Below are 17,974 nucleotides of genomic sequence, written 5' to 3'. Positions count from 1 at the left end.
ACAACTTAACTGAATGTCGATCAGACCCTCCACCTTTACAACTTGCGAAAAATATACGGGTGGCCATCAACTCAAACTGACTTGCAGATCAGTATCTAAGTGCTGACTGGCTGCCGTCCAACGCGCAGCATCACTCATGTACGGTTGTTTCCCCCCGCCCCTGACTTCTGCTTTCCTCTCATTGGATAGCGTCTAAACACGCTTTCTCGACTCTGGTGCCTGATTGGTGTATCTTACGGTCAGTTAAGCTTTGTAGCAAGATTAGTTGACTTTACACTCGGTTGTTGATGTTGAACTGTCAAAAGTCGACTGTCGACTCGATCCCTGGGAAATAGCAGAAACTAGGTAAGCACAAAACAGCTTATTATTCCTGAGAATATGGGCTGGTCTACGTGACTAGTTCAACACGCGCTTTAGCAAAAAATGCATATTTCATTGCACGTTATACTTGTTTTTCTATTACAGCAAGAAAAGCTCTTGGGCTCCGTGTGTCAAAACGATACCGAATGTGATTAAACCTGATACTGGCTGGCCGAGAACTCGTGAACTGAATGAATGGAGCCGTTTGTGTGCAATGGAGGGTTTTTACCATTGAAAAGTGTACAGCAGTCAACATTATCAATGACACTGCGTATCGAGCTAGCTCACATTTTAGCACATCTAGCTAGCTACCGCGTTTAGGTAACGAACTCCGTAATTCTATACTTTCTTACTCTTTCTCCATGTTTCCAGAATGTTAAGAAGAGAAGCGGTGCATTGTTTGCACTTTGAAGTCGCAGCCTCAAAAGATGCATCGGCTGCCAAGTCACTAGGGGGATTTTTAATTGCGTCATCGTTTTGTATTGGAAGTCGATAGGCCACAAACAAACTAGACGACAGTTGGTCACTGAAATCTTGCTTCTTGCTCAAGACATTTGAACGCAATCCGATTAGGCCTACGTCATCACAATCTTGAATTGACACACAAATAATAAAGCAGAAAATGTAGTATGTTTGTTATCGTAAGTATGATCTACATCTCTCTGTCTCGTCTCTTTCTCTCCTTGTCTGTGTCTCGTTTTTCTTTCAATCCTACTTTTTATTTTGTTTTTTTTTGTCACTTCTCCTGTGTCCCAACCCCCCTTACACACACACACACACGACCCCTCCCTCTTACCATACCCACTACCGCATATCTCCTTCTGTCTCTTTCCTCCACCCCCATTCCACCCCATCTCTGCTTCTCTCACCCCCCCTCCCCAACCAGACAACCAACCATGCAGTTTCTGGGGCGCCTGCTAGACACTGTCTCCTCCGTGTCCAACCTGTTCTCCAACCCCTACCGCGTTCGGGACGTACCACTGTCCGACTACAGCGGGGGTGGCAGAGTCCGGCTGAAGGAGGAGGGCCGCATGGTGCTGTACAGGAACTCCAACAGCCAATCGTGGGACTGCCTGCTGACGTGTCCCGACACCCCCACCATGGCCTTGAGGTGAGGTGCATTGTGGGTAATGTAGTCCGATTTGAATTGAGCACAGACACGTCATAACTCCACTGTGGGTCAGGTTGGGCGTCCTGTTGATTACCTCAGGTGAACTCTGACCCCTCTGGATGACCCAACTTCCTCCCCTCACTTCCTCTTCCAGGTTGTTCCAGGTGGCATCGGAGGAGGACGCCATGAACTGGTTCCCCCAGTATGCCCTCAAGCTCCGCCCCTTCTACGAGACCCTCTCTTTGAAGGCGGAGTCGGCCCAGCCAATCGTAGACAGCCTCCGCGGCCACCCGGACTGGAGCTCCGCCCACATCGCCGTGGATACGGGGCTGAGGGAGTGTCTTAAGCACAACTACGTCCAGAGGTGAGACGAGTCAGGTGGCTGAGTGGTTAGGGAATCGGGCTATTAATCAGTACGTTGCCAGTTCGATTCCCAGTTGTGCAAATTACCTTGTGTCCTTGGGCAAGGTACTTCACCCTACTTGTCTCACGGGGGGCGGGGGAATGTCCCTGTACTTACTGTAAGTCGCTCTCGATAGGAGCGTCTGCTAAATGACTAAATGAGACCCCAGAGAGGGGAAGTGTCGCTAAGGGGGGGAAAGCGTTGCTAAAGGGGGGGGGCGGGGTTTCAAACGCACCCAAAGTCTTCTCCAGGCAGTCTCTAACCATTGCTCCCATGGCCCGTCCTCCTCCAGTCAGATCAATGCGCGTGACGGGGTGGGCCAGACGCCGCTGCACCTGGCGTGCGAGCGGGGCGACGTGGCGTGTGTGAAGGAGCTGCTGGAGGAGAGCCAGGCTCGCACCAACATCAAGGACAAGAACGGGGAGACGCCCATGCACTGTGCTGCCAAGCAGGACTCAGCCGTCATCATACAGGTGAGGGGGAGGGGGGGACGCCATGCACTGTGCTGCCAAGCAGGACTCAGCCGTCCTCATACAGGTGAGGGAGAGGGGGGGACGCCATGCACTGTGCTGCCAAGCAGGACTCAGCCGTCCTCATACAGGTGAGGGGGGGGGGGGACGCCATGCACTGTGCTGCCAAGCAGGACTCAGCCGTCCTCATACAGGTGAGGGGGGGGGGGACGCCATGCACTCTGCTGCCAAGCAGAACTCAGCCGTCATCATACAGGTGAGGGGGGGGGACGCCATGCACTGTGCTGCCAAGCAGGACTCAGCCGTCATCATACAGGTGAGGGGGGGGACGCCATGCACTGTGCTGCCAAGCAGGACTCAGCCGTCCTCATACAGGTGAGGGGGGGGGGGGACGCCATGCACTGTGCTGCCAAGCAGGACTCAGCCGTCATCATACAGGTGAGGGGGGGAAAGATGGAGGGAGAGAGAGGGAGGTGGAGAGAGATGGGGAGAGGGAGGGAGGGAGAGAGAGGGAGGTGGAGAGAGATGGGGAGAGGGAGGGAGGTGGAGAGGGAGGGAGGGAGAGAGGTGAAGAGGGAGGGAGGTGGAGAGGGAGGGAGGTGGAGAGGGAGGGAGGGAGAGAGAGAGGTGAAGAGGGAGGGAGGTGGAGAGGGAGGGAGGTGGAGAGGGAGGGAGGGAGGGAGGTGGAGAGGGAGGGAGGGAGAGAAGTGAAGAGGGAGTGAGGTGGAGAGGGAGGGAGGTGGAGAGGGAGGGAGGGAGGTGGAGAGGGAGGGAGAGAGGTGAAGAGGGAGGGAGGTGGAGAGGTGAAGAGGTGGAGAGGGAGGGAGGGAGAGAGGTGAAGAGGGAGGGAGGTGGAGAGGGAGGGAGGTGGAGAAAGAGGGGAAAAAAGGAGGAAGAGAGAAAGATCTTGTCAATAATCACTTATAATTTTCCACCCCTCCTCCTCCTACAACCCCCCCCCCCCCCCCTCCAGGCGCTGTGCTCCCGTCTGTGCGAGGGCGTGAACGACCTGAACGTTGCCGGGGAGACGCCCCTCCATGTGGCGTGTCGTCTGGGGCGGGCGGAGGCCGTCAAGGCCCTGCTGGGGGGCGGGGCCAGGTGTGATGTCATAGGGGGGAGTGGCTACCCTATCCACTCTGCCATGAAGTACAGCGAGAAGAGGTGAGGAGGTGGAGCGACGAAGATGAGGATGATTATTCATCTTTTCTTGTAATGGATTAATTCCCTCCTCCTCCCTCCTCTCAGCTGTGCTGAGGCTATCCTGACGGCAGACCCAGGTCAGCTAGAAGCAGAAGATGCTCTGTACGGAGGCACCCCGCTACACTGGTCCAAGACTGCAGAGGTACACACACACACACGCGCACACACTTACACACACATGCACACACACAGGCTCTCTGTCCATCTTTGTCTCTCTTGTACACGCTGTACATATGTGTAACCTCCCCCCCTCCCCTCCCCTCCTCTCCCCCAGATGTGCCGTCTGCTGCTGGAGCGAGGCTCCACAGTGAACTACCTCAGTAAGACAGGGGAGAGCCCGCTGCACGTGCTCACCAGGAGGGGGCGCTTCGAGGCAGCCATGGTGCTGCTGACACACGGGGGGCACCCCAACCTCCGGGGGCAGGACGGGAACACCGCTCTGCACCTCGCCATGAAGGTAGCGGGGGGGGGGGGGGGGGGGGGGGGGGGGGGGGGGTGTATTAGGTGCTGTGTGTGTGACTGGTGTTGTGGATAGGATATTCTTGGAAAGTATGTAGGTGCATTAGGTACCTTCTTATGGAGCTGTGTGTGTGTGTGTGGATGTGTGTGTGTGTAATCAGACTGTAGTGTTCCTCCCCCTGCAGATGGACCACATGGATCTGATCAAGGCCCTGATCGTGTTCGGGGCCGACGTGGAGATCCACAACGACCTGGGAGAGACCCCAGGGCTGATCGCTGCTCGAACCAGCAAAGGTGAGGGGGGGGGGGGGAAGAGAGGGGAAGGTGAGGGGGGGGGAAGGGCTGAGAGACGAAGAGGAACACGACAAAGTGGGATGTGGGCGACAAGCATGATGGAGAGAGTGACATAAGGTGGATGAGGGTGTGTGAGAGAGACAGAGAGAGACAGAGAGAGACAGAGAGAGACAGAGAGAGACAGAAAGAGACAGAGCGAGAGAGAGAGAGAGAGAGAGAGAGAGAGAGAGAGAGAGAGTGGTGTCAGAAACAAGCCAGTGTTAGACTCACACATCAACCAGCTAACATTTGAACCTGGGTTTGTTAAAAGCACGAACACTTAGCGTGAAAACAGCTCTGTGTCATTGCTGGGACGTTCTGGAACATCACCTGCATTGACACAGAGCGTTCTGGAACATCACCTGCATTGACACAGAGCGTTCTGGAACATCACCTGCATTCACACAGAGCGTTCTGGAACATCACCTGCATTGACACAGAGCGTTCTGAAACATCACCTGCATTGACACAGAGCGTTCTGGAACATCACCTGCATTGACACAGAGCTAGACATCTTAGTTTCTCACACATTAACTAAGAACTAATTGCATAACTTGTGTGTGTTTCTCTGCCTGTTTTGTATGTTTCGTTATGCATGTGGTTTCCAAAGTCCAACATGAAGGGGTTGCTAGGATACTGCTGGGGTATTAAAACGTTAATTATGGACAAGGTGGTCTCTGCTGGTAGCAGCTATCAGTAATGATGTCATTTCCTGTCCGAACACAGAATTTTGATCAGTGTTTTCTATGGAAGCCATGCATGCCTGGTGTGTGTGATGGTGTGTGTGTGTGATGGTGTGTGTGTGTGTGTGTTGGTGTGTGTGTGTGTGTAGCAATGTCAATAGTGTATGTGGATGTGTGTGTTTTTTGCATGTACTGTACAGGATATAAAACCTACTCATATTGCATATCTCCCTCTCTCTCTCTTCCTCTCCCTCTCTCTCTTTATTTCTCTTCCTTTCTCTCTCCCCTCTTGCTATTCACTATATTACGGTGTGTGTGTGTGCATGCTTCTAACCATCCTGGCTTGTGCGTACGTGTGTGTGTGTGCATGCTTCTAACCATCCTGGCTTGTGCGTACGTGTGTGTGTGTGCATGCCTCTAACCATCCTGGCTTGTGCGTACGTGTGTGTGTGTGCATGCCTTTAACCATCCTGGCTTGTGCGTACGTGTGTGTGTGTGCATGCCTCTAACCATCCTGGCTTGTGCGTACGTGTGTGTGTGTGCATGCCTCTAACCATCCTGGCTTGTGCGTACGTGTGTGTGTGTGTGTTGGAAGGTCCTAACAGAAAGGTTCTACTGGACATGCTGTGTAGTGTAGGGGTACAGCGATGTCACCCCCCCTCCTCCCCCTCTCCTCACCCCCAAACCACCGCCACCTACAAGAAGGCTTCCACTCCCCCTGGCATAGGTAAACCCTCTCCCCCCCTTCCCCCACCGCCTTCTGACCCCCTGACACCACCTCCCCCCGCTCTCAGAACCCCCCTTTTCCCGACCACCATCTAGAAACGAAGTTTCTACACCTGACCTCTACACCCTCTTCATACCTTCATCCTCCCTCCCCCCCTCTCTCTTTCTCTCCCCCTCTTTATCAGTCTCCTGTCTTCCTTCTTTCATCCACTCTGCCGCCTGTCTCCTATTGGTTGTTGAGGGGCGGGGGTCTTGTCTGTCATTGGCTGGCAGGCTTCGAGGACATCATGCACGTGGCGGCCACCGTTGGAGCCATGAGTCAGGGTCGACAGGAAGTAGACGGCCTCAAAACAGGAAAGAGAAAGTACGTACGTGGGGATGTATAGGAAGGTCCAGGTGTCTCTCTCCTCTTTACTACTGAATAATGTGATGGTTCCCCTCTCCCCTCCCCTCCCCTCTCTCCTCTCCTCTCCTCTCCTCTCCTCTCCTCTCTCCCCTCCTCTCCTCTCCCCTCCTCCAGGATAGACAGGTTGCTGTGTCTGGATGGAGGGGGTATTAAGGGTCTGGTTCTGATCCAGCTGCTGATCGCCCTGGAGAGGGAGGCTGGCCGGCCCACCAGGGAGCTCTTCGACTGGGTCTCTGGAACCAGCACCGGGGGCATCCTGGCTCTGGCCATAGTCCACGGTGTGTGTGTGTGTGTGTCTGTGAGTGTGTGTAACTGTGGTAACATAGCTTTGGGGCATCTGACTGTGATTGCGGGCATGTCTGAGTGTGTGTGTCCACTAACAAACGCTGTGTGTGTGTGTGTGTGTCAGGTAAGTCCATGGAGTACCTGCGCTGCCTGTACTTCAGGATGAAGGAGCAGGTGTTCAAGGGGTCACGACCTTACGAGTCGGCTCCTCTGGAGGACTTCCTGAAGAAGGAGTTTGGAGAGAACACCAAGATGACAGACGTACGGAGCCCCAGGTAACTATGGAAACACTTTGTTTACTCTCTCTCTCCACACCACTCTCTCTGACCCCCCTTCCATCGCTCGTTCCTCTTACTCCCTCACCCTGTCTCTCCCCCGGCCCCCCCCTCCCCCTGTCTCCCAGGGTGATGGTGACCAGCGTGCTGGCAGACAGACACCCAGGGGAGCTCCACATCTTCAGGAACTATGACCCCCCCTCCCTCCACAGAGAGCCCCCCTACTCCACCTCGGCCTCCTTCCAGCCCCTCACCATCCCACAAGGTAGCACCTGGGGAGTCAAGCCACACACACACAATGCTGACATGGTGTGGGTGTGGGGATGAAGTGTGACGAGGTATGTGTGTGTGTGTGTGTTGCTGGTGTGTCTGAGGGCCAGTGTTGTTGTTTCAGGTTGGGAGGATGAGGATGTGTTGATTGTTGGCTACACTCAAGAACCACCCAGAAAGCGTAGGAAGGTGACAGACCAAGGTGTGTGTGTGTGGGTGTTCTTCACTCTGTATATGAGTGTGTGTGTGTGAAAGGGGACAGGACACAGACAGGTCACAGAGATTAGTTTGGTGGAACCATCACCTCACAGAGTATCCAATTCATTCACATGAGTGCCTTTAACCCCTCCCCTTTCCTCCTCTCATCCAATCAGAGCAGTGCGTATGGAGGGCTGCCCGCTCCAGTGGCGCCGCCCCTACTTACTTCCGGCCAATGGGCAGGTTCCTGGACGGAGGACTGCTGGCCAATAACCCCACCTTGGACGCCATGACAGAGATCCACCAGTACAACAAGGCTCTGAGGGCAGAGGTGGGACTCCTGTCTCCTGTCTTCTCCTCTCTTTTCCACTTGTCTCCTCTCGCTCTGGCCCTGTTCCAATATTGAACCCTCTCCTCCTCTCCCCCTGTGTTCTCTGTAAACTCGACTCTAAACTCAGGGGCGCAATGAGGAGATCCAGAAGTTAGCTGTGGTGGTCTCTCTGGGAACAGGTAACACTTATATGCCCCCTTTCACACACACACACACACACACACCCTCATCCACACGCACACCCTCATCCACGCCCCCCCTCCCCACAGGTAAGCCCCCCCAGGTGGTGGTGAACTCTGTGGACGTGTTCAGACCCTCCAACCCCCTGGAGCTGGCCAAGAGCTTCATAGGAGCCAAGGAGCTGGGCAAGATGCTGGTGGACTGTGTAAGTGGAGGAGGGAGGGAGGGAGAGGGGGGGGAGGGAGGGAGGGAGGGAGGGAGGGAGGGAGGGAGGGAGGGAGGGAGGGGAGGAGAGAGGGGAGGGGGAAGGGAGAGAGGGGGAAGGGAGGGGGAGGAGGGAGGGAGGGAGGGAGGGAGAGGAGGGGGGAGGGAGGGAGGGAGGGAGGAGGAGGGGGAAGGGAGGGGGGGAGGAGAGGGAGGGAGGGGGGGAGGGAGGGAGGGGGGGAGGGAGGGAGGGAGGGAGGGAGGGAGGGAGGGAGGGAGGGAGGGAGGGGAGGGGGGGGGAGGGAGGGAGGGAGGGAGGGAGAGGGAGGGGGGGGGGGGGGGGGGAGGGAGGGAGGGAGAGAGGGGGGAGGGAGGGGGGGAGAATGTCATTAATTAGTGTCTCTCTTTGTGTCTCTCTCAGTGTACAGACTCAGATGGGTGTGCAGTGGACAGAGCCAGAGCCTGGTGTGAGATGACTGATACTCACTACCACAGGTACACACAGACACTACCACATGTAAATACAAACATGAAACTTTCCTTTTTTCATCCCTCCATTTTTCTCTCACCTGTCTGCCCTCCATGTCCCCCCCCCCCCCCCCATCTCCTCCTACCTCACATCTCCTCCTTCCTCTCCTCCCTCCTCACCTCCCATCTCCTCCTTCCCCCCCCCCCCCCCCCCCCCCCCCCCCCCCCCCCCCCTCCAGACTGAGTCCTCAGCTGTCTCAGGAGGTGATGCTGGATGAGGTCAGTGATGCCGTGCTGGTGGACATGTTGTGGGAGACCCAGATGTACCTGTTCCAGCAGAGAGACAGCATCCGCTCTCTGGCCCTACAGCTCCTCATGGACTGAGGGAGGGAGGGGGGGATAGATTGAAAGCGAAAAGAGAAAGCAAAAGAACAGAAGCAGATTAGAGTGATCAGACTAAAACAGAAGAGCCTTGGTAAGGTAGACCGGGGGAGAGGTCATAGGTCAGGGATGAAGTACCAAAACTGTGGATTGTTTTGTTTAATGATCTTAATGTGGTTGCCCTTGACAACAACTCACTTAGTTATCACCTAAACTGCTACCCATGTCAACTGGACTTAAATACTTGAACTATTTCTGAACACTGTGCACTATATCATGAATGAATGAACTTAACAAAAACTTTTTTTTGTTGTATAACCTATTGTTTTGTCTTTGGACTTACTGTGTAAGAAGGATGTCAGTATATCTTGTATAATATTAATAAAATAAGAGAGCGTAACATTTCTTGTGTTTGCAGACGCATGATTTCACCTCCAAACCCAGGTGTGCAGGTTTCACTAAACGTGGATATTTTGTGTCAAAACCCAGAAATGTGTGTATTGATACCAACCACTCCTACAGTGTGTGTGCATTTATGTTTGTCGTCTCAAGTTACACACAAACTATGAACTTATTTCAAACATGGAATTTATTCATGAAATCCAGGATACAAAATATATCACAAATTGTGATCATGGCAGTTTAAGACAAATGTGTCATGTTGGTAAAATGGGCAAAAACACAATGGAAATATGAAATGTATAAATATTGTAGGTGCTGCTGGTTATTAGTAGCAAACGTATGTAATCATTTCTTTCAGTGTAGCAGGTGACATGAGTCATGCGCACACTTGGGATCGGACAGTATTTTGAAATGAGTATGTATATCAAATATCAGATTTAAAAAAAATGATATCTGTCAATTACATTATAAATTATGTAAAAGGATTTTGTAAAATATATTTAATTGACAGACCTCAACATGTAATTAGAATATATGTTTTACCTTATTTGAAAAATTATTATTACTATCATTTGTCCCTTGTAGATCAACTGTAGATGCTCAAACTATCAGGAAGGTTCATTTAGCATCTCCAGGTACACATGGACTCTCTAAACTAAGCGGATCTTCAAAATATCTTAAAATGCAAAAAAGCCAAAAGCCCTTTTAAAATATACAATCTATACAGCAGTCAGCACTTAATAAACTCCTAAATCATTTAAATTGTCTTTAAAAGAATATATATATTTTTTTCTCACAATAATAAAAAAAACATTTCACTTAAAAAGTAGAAAAACTCAACATACAATCACGAAAAATGAATTGAATATTAGCCAAAACGTAATCACTATTAGCAATATTAGCTAAAGGTCACCAGAATTAAGTCATATAATGCGAAAAGACTTTCTATGTTGTTTGGGCCTAGAAAACATGGTTTCTTTTGAGCAACAGGATTGTAAAGCAAGCCTGCAATTATACTAATATGAACAGTTACTCAAATCACACAGAATACCATTCAATTCTTACAATTTTAAAATATATTAGAAGGTATTTTAAAGTAATGTAACAAACGTGTAATCAGAATCAGAAGGATTTGATTCGCCATGAATGTTTGCACAAACAAGGAATTTACTTTGGCAGGGAGGTGCATAGGTTAAACATATATATTGAAACTTAAATATGTGGACTAACTATACAAAAGGAGCAAAGTCTGGCTAATACTAAGGGGGGTCTAGCTAATACTAAGGGGAATAAAATATAAGTAGCCCTAATTTACAATCTAACCTAAAAATACAGATAGTGCAAACGATACAAAAGTGATTCATTGATAGTGAATCAATAGTTTACACATTATAATACTAGGTGTCATATTTATAATATAATCTTACTGTTATTATTATTGCTATATTCATTTATTATCAGCAAGAACCTATTTGTTAATATTTTCACTGTTCTGTGTAAACATTGTGCCAATTCCTATCACAATAAAATAACTTGAACTTGATATTGAACTGATTCTCAACATTCCATTTCATCCCTCCATATAGGTTCTGAACAGAGCCAGACATTGGAACTCTGACACCTGATTCTGGTTCTACTACAAGAACAGTTGAACTGTGATGTCAATGTGATGGAATTATTTTAAATCTTTGGTTTGGGGTCGTAGCTCTTTGTTCCAAATAGAGTGTTCTAGATCTCTATTCCAGTCCTTCTCACAGTCTGAAACACATGCACGCACGCACGCGCAGGAACATGTACACACACACACACAGACACACACACACACAGAAACATGCACACACACACACACACTGGTTAACTGTCTCTTTTAACCATGAAAACAGGCCCGCAAACAGGTGCTTCTGTAGAACACAGGGAATACTGCTTAATTAAACTCAGCTCAACCTAAAGAGCGTGTGATGACAGGAGACTCACAGGAAGTGTGTCATAGTCGGGTGACGTGCTCTTTCAAGTTCAGAGCTGTGTACGTGTCACTGCTGGGGTCAGCTTGGACTGTCTGAGGAGAGAGAGGGATCTGGTGGAGATGAAGTCAGCAGTTAATACAGCTGGAGACATCCTGATAGACAACATGAAGACCGAACAGCCCCTGTTACCTTCACAACTCACCTGACCAGCGCTTATGACATAACTTCCTGTGGTGGGTCTCCTGAAGAGAGGATCAGAGTGAATTTAACTCTCTAGGGACCTCTAGTGGTCTGGTCACGACACTGACTGCTTTTACACATACTGTGTCACCAAGACAAGACCCTCACTACATGAACTACATGGTACTACATCCATGATGACTTCCTGTCTGGTGTGACCTGTGCCTGTGATGCCAGGAGATGCTGACCTCTTCAGTGTGCAGCAGAGGAGGACTAGAAGACCTCCAGCAGCCAGGCCAGACACCAGCAGCACCAGCAGCAGCACAGGAGACCAGGGAGACACTGCTGCAGAGACAACAACACCAGTCAGACAACAACACCAGTCAGACAACAACACCAGTCAGACAACAACACCAGTCAGACAACACCACCAGTCAGACAATAACACCAGCTCAGACAATAACAACAAACACATTGATTTTCATTTGATAACATTTTTTTTTCCTAGAACTATTTAACCTATATATTTTACTGACCTCTTTTTCTCATGTCAGATTAAGTATAGTTTAATTACATCTAAAGAGCATGTATGAAACAGCGGTAAAGATCATGCGGTAACTTACCTATCAAAGTCAGAGTGATCATTACAACAGAGTAATTTGTATCTCCCCTGTCCTCAGAGCTGATGTTAGTGATGGTGTAGTTCTGTCCAGATGATTTAGATGAGGTGATGTTCTCCTTGTACCAGGTGTATGTCTGCACTGGTGGGTTAGCATCACTGCTGCAGGTCAGAGTCACTGAACTGCCCTCCACTACTTCACCAGAGGGACTGACTGACACGAGGGCTTTCTTGGGGCATCTAGTGGATAAAGAAGCAGAGTGGATTGACTCTTATTTCATAGAAAGTGGAGCAGTTGATTTTCTATCCCTGAACGTCACCAGGGTCATATTTCCAACTGACAGGGGTCATACTTAAAATAGATTGTTGAGGTTTAAGGAATCTGTGTACATGAACACATTTGCTTTTGAAAACAAGGTGTCACACTGTTCACACCTATCACTGCAATTTTAAAGTGGTCATTTAACACTAGAAACGTTCATTGAATTTCAAGTGTTTAAAAATGTACACTCTTGTACGATGGACCTATATAAACACTCCTGGTGTTAAATTAACACTATGAAATATGCTTTGTATCGCCTGTAAACACTTCTATGTATTCTACATACTTTATAAAAGCTATGATAGAGATGGATTTAGTGAGACTTACAGGGAACGTTCAGGACCACAGAAGAAGAGTTGGTTCTTGCTCATTGGTTTTCAGCCTGACAGTAGTATCCTCCACTGACCTCAGAGCTGATGTTAGTGATGGTGTAGCTCTGTCCAGATGATGTAGATAAGATGATGTTCTCCTTGTACCAGGTGTATGTCTGCACTGGTGGGTTAGCATCACTGCTGCAGGTCAGAGTCACTGAACTGCCCTCCATTACTTCACAAGAGGGACTGACTGACACTGAGGGCTTTCTTGGGGCATCTAGTGGATAAAGAAGCAGAGTGGATTGACTCTTATTTCATAGAAAGTGTAGCAATTGATTTTCTATCCCTGAACGCCACCAGGGTCATATTTCCAACTGACAGGGGTCATACTTCAAATAGACTGTTGAGGTTCAAGGAATCTGTGTAAATGAACAAATTTGCTTTTGAAAACAAGGCGTCACACTGTTCAGAACTATCACTGCAATTTTAAAGTGGTCAATTAAGACTAGAAACGTTCATTTAACTAGTTAGTGTCTAAAAAGGTACACTCTCGTACGATGGACCTATATAAACACTCCTGGTGTTACATTAACACTTTGAAATATGCTTTATATCGCCTGTAAATACTTATATGTATTTTACATACTTTATAAAAGCTATGATAAAGATGGATTTAGTGAGACTTACAGTGAACATTCAGGACCACAGAAGAAGAGTTGGTTATTCCTCGTTGGTTTTCAGCCTGACAGTAGTATCCTCCACTGTCCTCAGAGCTGATGTTAGTGATGGTGTAGTTCTGTCCAGATGATTTAGATGAGGTGATGTTCTCCTTGTACCAGGTGTATGTCTGCACTGGTGGGTTAGCATCACTGCTGCAGGTCAGAGTCACTGAACTGCCCTCCACTACTTCTCCAGAGGGACTGACTGACACTGATAGATTCCTTGGCTTGTCTGAAATAAAACCCCACCTGTCTACGTCACAGCCACCTACCTACGTCAGATCACAGACGGTTTATATAACCCGAAGTCTGTTACTCAGCTGGTACAATGCAAAGACAAAGTAATTCACACATCAAATGCTCAGAGACTGCAAGTCTGCAATTGATTTAGCTGGTTGTTGCTAAATTCAATACTTTCGAGGGGGCGGAGCGTCAGCTCCCCCAGTCTCGAAAAGAGAAGACAGCTGATTTTCTCACGATATCAAAGCCTAATTTAACACACTTGTCCTTGTTTTTTTGGTGGCCAAGCCGCGAAGCGGCGAAGCCACCTTAAGTGTTTCTACGTATTCTTCTTATTATTATTATTATTATTATTAATATTACACATCTTCTTCTGCCATGGGAGTCTATGGCAGCCCCTAGAACCAATTGGTCAGAAGTTGTGAATTTTGGCACACTATTTGGGACCAGTCCCCTCATCAATTTCACCAAGTTTCATATCTCCCATTCCAACCATCTAGCCCCACCAATGGGTCAAAGTTGAAGGTGTGTTTACACATGTTACTTTTGAACCATATGCCCCATTGTCCAAAATGAGGTATCGTTGGATTCCCTGGATCAAGACAAGTTCAACGCACTCTATGACATCATACCCAGTTCTATAGATTCTCCGCCATTTTGAATGTAAAGGAAAAGCGTTTTTTCGCTACTCCTCCTACAATTCTTGTCGAATCTTCTTCAAAATTGCCACAGATGATCTTCAGACCAAGCCTCACAAAAATTATCCCCTGGAGCTTTGATTTTCGCAACCGTTTGTTATATACAGCCACATCAAATTGATGTGGCTGAATTGATGTGGCCGCCATTTTGAATTCACACCTTGATGAAGTAGCTGAGTTTATAGGAAATGAGACCACAGAAGAGAGGTGTAACAACATAGACAGTACGGAGCACAAGTCTCAGTCCACCACCACAATACACCGTACTTCAGCAATCATGAAAACCTTTGCGTTTGTAAAATAAACAACATTTCTCAAATAAAAAATAAAAATTTTCATGAATATAAATATTAAATTAATTTATACGTGGAAAAATGTTCTGGAAAAGGACTGTGGAACGCATCACGGAACAGGACTGGGGAATATGTTCTGGAACAGGACTGGGGACGTTGATGTAGTATGTATTTTGTGTATCAATCATTTAACAGCCTTGCAATTGAAACATAGATGATTTAACACTCACCCTCACAGACGACCCCGGCATCTTCACTGTGTCCACAGTTGTGTGAGCTGAAGCCCTGATGGCTGCAGTTTGTCAGGGAGGACTCTGACCCTGAACACCTGACATTGTCCAGCCAGATGGGCCCGCTGCCCTGGCCGAAGCTGGCAGATGATGTAGCAGACAGGGCGCTGCCACAGCCCAGCTGTCTGCACACCACTTGGGCATCCTGCAGGTCCCAGCTGTCATCACACACCGTCCCCCACTGGCCATAGTGGTAGATCTCCACTCTGCCAGAGCAGGCAGGGTTGGCAGAGGAACCGTTGACCAATCTCAGAGGATCGCCAGCTATAAAGTACAGACAGCAGCCCAGAGAAATTGCATTACGTTCACATAATTACTAGATTATGTGTGTTCATTTCCTGTTTGCGAGCAACAGTAAAAACTGTTTTAATAGAGTTAATGTGAATAAATTGTATGTTGCTACACCGCTGTGTGTGCACCTGTACATCATCTCTTCAATCAGCTGATGGATATTGATCAGTATTGTCTAATACTCAGGAACCCAGAACTTGAACTGATAGTCACACAATTCAAGTGGAGACAAACAAAACGTCTTCCAGACTAGTTAAAGAAAGGAGTGACTGAAAGAGGGACTAGATATGATACTAAATGAGTGACTAAACAAGTTCAATTGAGGATCATCCTTCGATTTCCTATTTTTATGTCTACATTTAATGTAAGTCTACATTTGAATTAAATGCAAGTTGACCACACAACCACCAGGTGACACATGGGAGCATGTTCTGGAACAGGACTGTGGAACGCATTACGGAACAGGACTGTGGAACGCATTACGGAACAGGACTGGGGAATATGTTCTGGAACAGGACTGGGGAGGTTAATTGATGTAATATGTATTTTGTGTGTAAATCATTTAACAGCCCTGCAATTGAAACATGGATGATTTAACACTCACCCTCACAGACGACCCCGGCATCTTCACTGTGTCTACAGTTGTGTGAGCTGAAGCCCCGATGTCTGCACTCTGTCAGGGAGAACTCTGACCCTGAACACCTGACATTGTCCAGCCAGATGGGCCCGCTGCCCTGGCCGAAGCTGGCAGATGATGTAGCAGACAGGGCGCGGCCACAGCCCAGCTGTCTGCACACCACTTGGGCATCCTGCAGGTCCCAGCTGTCATCACACACCGTCCCCCACTGGCCATAGTGGTAGATCTCCACTCTGCCAGAGCAGGCAGGGTTGGCAGAGGAACCGTTGACCAATCTCAGAGGATCGCCAGCTATAAAGTACAGACAGCAGCCCAGAGAAATTGCATTACGTTCACATAATTACTAGATTATGTGAGTTCATTTCCTGTTTGCTTGTTTTAATAGAGCGAATGTGAATAAATTCAATGTTGGCGGAAGACTCGCCAGATCAATTGTATGTCGACACATTTATGAAAGATTGAATGAAAAATATACAAATCAGCTCATCTGGGGTGACTTTTGTAAAAAGAGGGAATGAGAAAGATAAAGACAGAGAGAGGTGAAAGATGATAAAGAATAACATTGAAAATAAATTAGAGACAAAGAAAGAATTAACATGCAAAAATGAAAAATAAATTAAAATCCTCTCCTTTTACAGATACTCTCCAGTCCTGACCCAGCACCACTGCAACACAGTCACACATCACCAGGACATTAGAGGAAGCACAAACCTACTGGCTCACATGCAGCGCTAGCAGAGGTGGTTCAGGGCGTTAGGTTAGCTCCATCAGGTTAGGGAAAGGCTTTAGCTCAGTGTGCTAACACTGTCTCATCAGACATGCTGACATGATGGGGTTTAACCCTGCCGGTTGATCACATGACTGCTAGTGTTGCTAGTGCCAGAAGTGTGAATGGGAGTGTTCACACCTTGATGAAGTAGCTGAGTTTATAGGAAATGAGACCACAGAAGAGAGGTGTAACAACATAGACAGTACGGAGCACAAGTCTCAGTCCACCACCACAATACACCGTACTTCAGCAATTATGAACACCTAGTGTGTTTGGCCAAATACACAACATTTCTCTAATAAAAATAACATTTTCTTGAATACAAATATTAATTAAAGTTAAATTAATTTCTATCAGTGTTAGATTGTGTTTTTCAACCATAAATATCAACTGATAAACCTATTTGGTGATGGTAAAAGTAGACTTTTGGACCATAATTCTAATAAGGACTAAAGCTCAAAGTTAAAGAAAGATAAACTAGGTCATAGATACCTGCCACAGAGCAGAGGAAGACCACAAACACACTTCCTGTAGTTCTCAACTCCATAGCTGCATCACCACCCTGCGGTCTGACAGACACAACAGAGGTCAACAAAACACACTAATAACTGAACACTTGTCCTGGTGTTCCTCTAATACAGAATACAGCCTCTCTAACATGCTGTAGAACCCCAGGACTCTGGAGGAGGGGGTAGGACATCAGCCAATCAGATGCAGAATGGGCGGGATTTACACTATTTTAGACTTTGCTATTGGCTCTCTTGCACCAAAAACGCTATTTACAATACATTGAAAATCCTTGGGGGTATTCCCGGTCGAGGGTTCAACAAACTCTGATCCTAACCCTGAACTTTGAGTTGAGTTAATTTGAAATGGGAATTTCAGAAAACTCGGTTCCAGGACAGCTGATATGATTGAGTTAATTAAACTCAGAGTACGGCAGCTCTGAGTTTAGCGCGTGCATGAATACAAGCCAACATCTGTGGAGCTCCCTAACTAGGATTCACCATGGCAACCGACGACAAAAAACGTTGTCCTACTTCACCACAGTTTAGATATACGTTTTATTTTGTGTTTATGATCAATCTGAGCACATATTCCAGGAAAAAAGGAGTGGGAGACAATTGCTGCCGAGTCAATAAATGGAAACAGGTGTGATTGGAACAGTATGTTTACAGTATGTCTTCTCTTCCTCTTTATAACGAGCCTCGTGTCAACAGAATACGACATCAAACACAGCTTTTTACACAAATACATATAAATACATATACATAGAGAGTGAGAAAGAGAGAGAGACACGGAGAGAGAGACAGAGACACAGAGAGAGAGAGAGACACAGAGAGAGAGAGAGAGAGAGAGAGAGAGAGAGAGAAAGAGAGACACAGAGAGAGAGAGAGAGAGAGAGAGAGAGAGAGAGAGAGAGAGAGAGAGAGAGAGAGAGAGAGAGGATGAGAGATACTTAACCATCATGGATCCCAGTTCCTGTATGAGTG

General features: G+C 47.9%; 2 protein-coding genes across 5 annotated transcripts; one reads left to right on the top strand and one right to left on the bottom strand.

Annotated features, from left to right (window-relative positions):
- Positions 1 to 258: 258 nt before the first annotated feature.
- Positions 259 to 9,145, top strand: pla2g6 (phospholipase A2, group VI (cytosolic, calcium-independent)). Of its 4 annotated transcripts, XM_047016911.1 has the most exons (19): positions 259 to 345; positions 1,247 to 1,471; positions 1,626 to 1,835; positions 2,167 to 2,347; positions 3,318 to 3,505; positions 3,590 to 3,686; positions 3,819 to 4,001; positions 4,189 to 4,297; positions 5,615 to 5,746; positions 6,019 to 6,109; positions 6,266 to 6,429; positions 6,561 to 6,711; positions 6,840 to 6,976; positions 7,106 to 7,183; positions 7,356 to 7,510; positions 7,638 to 7,689; positions 7,780 to 7,895; positions 8,316 to 8,389; positions 8,602 to 9,145. In XM_047016911.1, the coding sequence occupies exons 2-19, from the start codon at positions 1,257 to 1,259 to the stop codon at positions 8,744 to 8,746; spliced, it is 2,478 nt and encodes an 825-aa protein (XP_046872867.1). In that variant the 5' UTR covers positions 259 to 345; positions 1,247 to 1,256; the 3' UTR covers positions 8,747 to 9,145. The 4 variants fall into 4 exon arrangements, with proteins under 4 accessions (XP_046872867.1, XP_046872869.1, XP_046872868.1 ...); XM_047016913.1 differs by lacking the exon at positions 5,615 to 5,746; XM_047016912.1 differs by lacking the exon at positions 7,106 to 7,183.
- A 5,206-nt stretch (positions 9,146 to 14,351) lies between these two features.
- Positions 14,352 to 17,228, bottom strand: LOC124464966 (deleted in malignant brain tumors 1 protein-like). Its single transcript, XM_047016907.1, has 3 exons — positions 16,974 to 17,228; positions 15,680 to 16,003; positions 14,352 to 15,048 (listed from the first exon to the last, which is right to left on the bottom strand). The coding sequence occupies exons 1-3, from the start codon at positions 17,026 to 17,028 to the stop codon at positions 14,714 to 14,716; spliced, it is 714 nt and encodes a 237-aa protein (XP_046872863.1). The 5' UTR covers positions 17,029 to 17,228; the 3' UTR covers positions 14,352 to 14,713.
- Between the last annotated feature and the right edge of the window lie 746 nt (positions 17,229 to 17,974).

The sequence above is a fragment of the Hypomesus transpacificus genome, unplaced genomic scaffold (assembly GCF_021917145.1).
Source record: "Hypomesus transpacificus isolate Combined female unplaced genomic scaffold, fHypTra1 scaffold_427, whole genome shotgun sequence".
Lineage (NCBI taxonomy): Eukaryota > Metazoa > Chordata > Actinopteri > Osmeriformes > Osmeridae > Hypomesus > Hypomesus transpacificus.
This window is presented reverse-complemented; position numbering and strand designations above follow the sequence as displayed.

Excerpts from the sequence above, each read along its gene's own strand:
- pla2g6 (XM_047016911.1), top strand. The coding sequence starts at position 1,257 with ATGCAGTTTCTGGGGCGCCTGCTAGACACTGTCTCCTCCGTGTCCAAC. Across the intron at positions 7,511-7,637 it reads ACAAGGCTCTGAGGGCAGAG|GGGCGCAATGAGGAGATCCA; the intron begins GTGGGACTCCTG and ends CTCTAAACTCAG. Across the intron at positions 7,896-8,315 it reads GCAAGATGCTGGTGGACTGT|TGTACAGACTCAGATGGGTG; the intron begins GTAAGTGGAGGA and ends TGTCTCTCTCAG.
- LOC124464966 (XM_047016907.1), bottom strand. The coding sequence starts at position 17,028 with ATGGAGTTGAGAACTACAGGAAGTGTGTTTGTGGTCTTCCTCTGCTCT. Across the intron at positions 16,004-16,973 it reads CTTCCTCTGCTCTGTGGCAG|CTGGCGATCCTCTGAGATTG; the intron begins GTATCTATGACC and ends TGTACTTTATAG. Across the intron at positions 15,049-15,679 it reads TGCCGGGGTCGTCTGTGAGG|CTGGCGATCCTCTGAGATTG; the intron begins GTGAGTGTTAAA and ends TGTACTTTATAG.